General features: G+C 50.2%; 1 protein-coding gene across 1 annotated transcript; it reads right to left on the bottom strand.

The window, feature by feature from the left end:
- Positions 1-330: 330 nt before the first annotated feature.
- V1514DRAFT_343748 (uncharacterized protein) lies at positions 331-1,017 on the bottom strand (the record flags this gene model as incomplete). The annotated part of the gene is made up of 1 exon (XM_066929160.1): positions 331-1,017. The coding sequence occupies one exon, from the start codon at positions 1,015-1,017 to the stop codon at positions 331-333; it is 687 nt and encodes a 228-aa protein (XP_066782269.1).
- Between the last annotated feature and the right edge of the window lie 4,559 nt (positions 1,018-5,576).

The following is a 5,576-nucleotide window of genomic DNA, read 5'->3' as shown; positions in this document are numbered from 1 at the left end:
GGCCTCGGGGTGTCGCAATATTCTGATAAATTTACCGGAACGCTAGCCCGCGAAGAGGTAGAGATCGAGCGAGTGGTCTTGGTGTGACCTCTCGGAACTAGAAGTTTGCGGGACTTCGTGGGGCTACTCGTCTGAGCGCGGGTAGCTGGTGATGCCCGTCGCTTGTTTGGGCTTCTGCCACGGCGTGCCGGCGTCGGTGTGACGGGATCCAGAACCGCCTTTTCTAAGCTGGCTGTAAAAGCAGCTTAAAGTCGGAATCGGACCCAGATTCCAGCGAGGTTTAGAGACTGTCGTCTCAGGAGGGCGAAGGCGCGGAGAAACTGTGGTAAACTACCGCTGAGTGTGGGAGTGAGCCTGTGGCTTTGCCTCGCTTGGATGCTGCTTCTTGCGTTGCAGGCAGCGAACCCAAAAATGAGCCCTAGACTGGCAGAAGCGGCAAGGAGGTGCCACGGGACAAGTTCTGCGGACATGTCGGGGTGAGTGGCAAAAGTAGCATCCATCAGGATTGGTTTTGCCATTGAGGCAAACATTTAAAGGAAAAGTCGAGTTGCGGGCAGTGCACTCGAGAGAATTAGGGACAGGTTTATCTAGATCCACTAATTTGAAATTCACCAAATACTCTCCACTTTTGATTTTAACGGTGAAGTTTTGGAAGAAAACCGGTTCGATTTCGAGAATCTCACCGTAAGGCTCGAACAAAGGCTTCAAGAGATCGCAAAGCAGAAAAGCGTCCTCGAATCGAGGAACGTTGGAAACCCGCAAAACTCGATAGTTATTCAACTCTTCAGCTGTAGGAAGGTAACGAGCTGTGAGGGCGGGCAATGCGGGAAGAACTTTTAGAGGATTCGCAATGATGGTGCTGAGCTCAGTTTCCGAGTCAAGTGCGATCTCGAAGGCGAAATGGCGGCCTCCAGCCGAGAGAGAGTACATGCCAGGAGATCCACCGAACTCGCGCTGAAAAGCGGCTGCAAGGACAGATTGGCTGATGGGAGCTGGAACATTCTCATACACCACCATGTTCGGGTTGCGAGCTTTAAGACGTAGATCAAAACGCCCGCGAGCATTTTGACTGGCCGTCTCGTCATGGCGGTGGTTCCCTCCCTCCGGCGGCGAAGTAGCTACCTGAGCGTATGAAGTCCTGCTTTGAATAGAGCTCGCATTTTTTTTTTTTTTATCTTAAAAAGGGACACAGAATGCCCTATGTTGTATTGACTACTTAGTGTAGGAGGAAATGAAGAACAAATTGAGACAAACGAAAGTAAACCAAGAATGGTGTAACGGAACGAAGAAACAGAGAATATAACAGAAAGATGAAGAGAGAAGCAAAATATCCGATACAAAGAAGACAACAAGGCCTTTTTTTTTCTTTTTTTTTTTTTTAAATATTATAATGAAAACACAAAACGATCACCATTAATCGCAGACGAGTGCCGCTGCGGCGCGTGTAAACAGATACTGAAACCATCTAACATCCTGTGCTGGATCGCTTTGGCATGGGTACCTGCGTCTACAGATACGTAGATTTTGTACGGCTGTAACAATCGTAGCATGATATCGCGCACGTCCGATATCGAGAGGACCCACCATAACCTCCTGGAGAGACCACGATCCCCAGAGGGGTGCGATGAAACAGCAATGGTAGAACCTGTGTTGCTGGATGTCGAGGCCAGTTTGACAAAGCGCGCATTGTGATGGATCCGGAAGAGCTGCCAAATTATGATTTAATAGCCAATCCACACTGAACCGAAAAGACGTAGGAGCGTGATTTAACGAGAGAAGGTGAGCGACCTCTGCGCATCGACCATTCCATTTGTAAAGCGAATTTACGATACTCCAGCGTCTTCGCCAGAAAGTCTGGTCGCTTGGTGGGTTCTGGGGGCACAACGGAGCCCTCGGTGCCGAAAGAAAAACATGCGTCCTCTTGAAGTCAGTGATTTGGGCGAGAGAACCTTGGCTGGTGATGAGGCAGTCATCTGGGAGATGGTCCGGTTGAGGAAAGCCTATGCGTAGTGTCCCAGGCCTGGGGACAGTAGAAGGGTCCACCCGCACTTTGAGAATATTAAGTGCTTCGAAAGATGCTGTCCACTTTTCACGGGGTGAGATGCCGGCCCAGTAATGGGTGAGATGGAGTGCGCGGTATACCCAAGAGTAGACGTGCGCGATAGCGGGATCATCGAGGACGTTTCTTCCGGGACGCTGATGAAAGACGTACCAGGGCTCGATATCGTCAATAAAACTTACTCGGATTCTATCTTGCCAATAATGTTCGAAAGGCCGGCTGAGCTTATGGATCCACTGGGCGCGTGCCCCGCAGAGCTTCTCAGGCAGATTCCAAAGACCGAAACCTCCCAGTTCGGACGAAACTTGTAGCCAGTCTCGTGATACCCAATGCCTTCGCCGTTTTCCCCAGATCTTTTCGATTGCCGTCTTTCGAATGGCATCTAAGATTTCGGGCGGAGCTGGATGGAATTGGTCGAGGTATACTATCTTGGAGTATACGAAGGTATTGATCACCCAGCAAGCTGTGCGTAAGGGTAAATCGTATATGAGAAGCTGTTGTGTCCTGCGTGTTAGGGCCTTGCATACCTCCCGCCATTCATCCTTGAAATCTGTCGTGCCGAGACGGATGCCGAGATAGCGGAAAGTAGGCCCGGTGAGTGAGAATCCCGTACGATCGACTATCCGAGCAGTCTCCGTTGGGTTCAGCGCGCCGAAGGCGTAGAGAAATGATTTCATTGTGTTTATCTTTCCTCCCCCCAAATCCCGGAATAACTTCAGTGAAAGCATGGCTTGATCTGCGTCGCTCGCAGATGTGATCAGGAAAGAAATGTCGTCGGCAAACGCGGCGAGGCGAAGAGGCCGGGCGGCATGACAGGGGAGGCCGGAGAGCACACGGCGCAAGCCGCGACACAAAGGTTCGATTGCGAGCGTAAACAGTACCGGAGCGAGCGGATCACCCTGGCGTACGCCCGAAGCTATTGGGAAAGGCGTGGTCAGCCAGCCGTTAAAGTGGACTCGCCCAGATAGGTTGACTGTCGTGGCTTTGATGAAGCCTAAGGCAAGGGGCCCAAGCCGCAAACGAGCCAGGACGTGTAGAAGGTACTCGTGTGAAACCGAGTCGTATGTCTTGAAGAAATCCACCATCGCTAGGTGGTAGGTTGGACCTTTTTCCGCGGCGTTGACATAATCGCCTGCTCGACATTGGCAATCGTGTCGCCGATCCACCTCCCCGGTACGAACCCGGTCTGATCAGGGTGAACCAGTTCCGGGAGGACCTGGTTGAGGCGCTGTACCCATAGCTGTGAGAAGAGCTTGTAGTCACTACATTGCAGAGATAGAGGGCGCCAGTTGTTGAGATTGGTTGAGTTTCCCGACTTGGCTAGGAGGTGTATATGGCATAAACGTTGACTTTCCGACTCAGCCTTAAGCCCGTGTAAAATGCCTTGTCGTCTGACCATTCGAGTGCGTTGCGCCAATGATTGTGAGTTAAGCCAGATCTCGGCTGCGCTTGGCAAGCGAGTCTTAAGGCGACAAGCACCATGTTACCATTTGGTGCGGAAATCCAAGCCGGTGGAGCGCGTACCTTGTGCCACAGACGGGATTGTTCTTGACAGGTGGTACGGATGCGTTGCTTGACTTGAATCCAAGCCTGCAATGAGGGACATGGAAACCAATCTTCACGTAGGATGCGGACGAGATCGTATCTGACACATTTGGTAAACCCCTCGTCTTGTAACCAATTAACGGCAAGCTTATAATAGCCTGGGCCGGTACGGAGCTGCCAGACGTCAAAATAAGTGAGAACGCTTTCGTGCATAGAGAGAGATGAACCGCCGATCACTCGGCTGGGACGCTGGAACCGCACTCCGCTTACAGAAGCTGCAAGGTCTGGTGATGTATATGTACGATCTAAACGCCGGTTGGCATGGGGCATGGGCATGGCTATTTGTGAAATGATGGCCAGATGGGCTAACGAGGCGGTAAGTGTCCGAAAGACTGAGCTGGCTAATGAGATGAAGTAGTTCTTCTCGACCTCGATTTGAACCGGTCGGATTGGAGGAGTCTGAGTTGGGATCGGCAACACAGTTCCAGTCACCAGTGATAACGTGTGGTAATTCCGGATGCCAGTCCTGGAGTAACTCGAGCAACTGAATAAGAAAATCCTGCTTTGAGGCGTCATCTGCGGGAGTGTAGATTGAGACCACCCTAGTGAGGATAGTGTCGATGAGGAACAAGCCAGCCACGATGCGCCCGTCTGATGATTCAGTTGAGGTGCCTGTATACTCAAAGGCCAGGTGATTTTTCCATAAGATAGCCGTATGGGCCGCGACAATGGCGCCCCCTTCCGGACTAATGGCTGGCTACCCAAGTGTCGTACACGTATGAACGAAGCTCGGTTAAAAATGTGAAGGTTTCAGAAACACAAAAAACATGAGAAACAGAACGTTGAAAAAACAAGAACCAATTTTCCACTCGTCCAGGCGACCGCCAGCTCTGGACATTAGGCATTTTTTTATCTTACATAAGCATGAATTAACTATTTAAATCAAATCCATGCTGGAGAACGATAGAAAAAGGCCTACACACAGTGAGGACGTACAGCAGTCGCCACGGGATTGAGCACATCCTCGTTGAGAGACCGAGAAGAGAAAAAGAGGACCACTTTGATGAATCATCCAAAAGTTTGCCAAGCTTTGGACAGAGACATGCGTGAGGAAGGAACGCGTAGAGTCATTGTGCTGAGAATCCCACTACTGAGTGTCGTTGAAGAAAATAAAACCCCCCATGTGTAGAAAGATTCCACCCGTACTCCACCATTCATAGAAAATCATACAATGAATCCGTCCAAACTATTTTTCAGACTTCCTTCGAATAAAATTTTAATCTAACCACTTAGAAACCTTGAAGTATAGTACACTAAAACCTATCTAATTTGACTTGATTGCCGCGCTGATTGCAAAAAAAAAACAAGCAAAAATTTAGATAGCCTCTCCTCTCTTACCCAAATGACGTTTCTCGCAAGAAACCGGTCGCCTTTCCAAACACTATCCTAACCCATTCCATGTTCTCCTGATGGGACGCTGGGGATGGGAAGCACCGCCGTGATTGGTGTCTGTTGAATTTGTTGAATAATGTTAGCATGGACTTTTGCCCTAGCCAGGTCGAGAGGGCCGGACATCACTTCTTCCTGAGTCCACCCTTGCCAATGAGGATGTATAATTGGGCACTTATAGACCCTGTGTATCCTTGTGTCGGGGCCCCTTTGACATAACGCACATGCGGTGGGATCAAGCAACTCTGCCCAATTGTGTGACCTGAGCCACTCTGCTGAAAAATGTTGGGTGGTGGGTAAACGGTCTAAAGACAGCAAGTGGACAATCTCCGCCCTGGCTGCATGCCATTTGTATAGATCTTGTACTGTCTGCCATCTTCGCTTCCAGTGGAAAGCGTCCCTGATAGGGTGGAGTGAACTGATTGGCGGGCGTCCTGCGGACAGGCGTATGTGGGTGCGTTCCAGATCAGTCCGTTGTATTATATTGTTATCTGCTGTGGTCAACACATCATCTGGGAGGGAT

This window comes from Lipomyces japonicus (assembly GCF_038497905.1).
Source record: "Lipomyces japonicus strain CBS 7319 unplaced genomic scaffold V1514scaffold_31, whole genome shotgun sequence".
Lineage (NCBI taxonomy): Eukaryota > Fungi > Ascomycota > Lipomycetes > Lipomycetales > Lipomycetaceae > Lipomyces > Lipomyces japonicus.
Note: the sequence above shows the minus strand (reverse complement) of the source record. Positions and strands in the feature narration are given on the sequence as shown.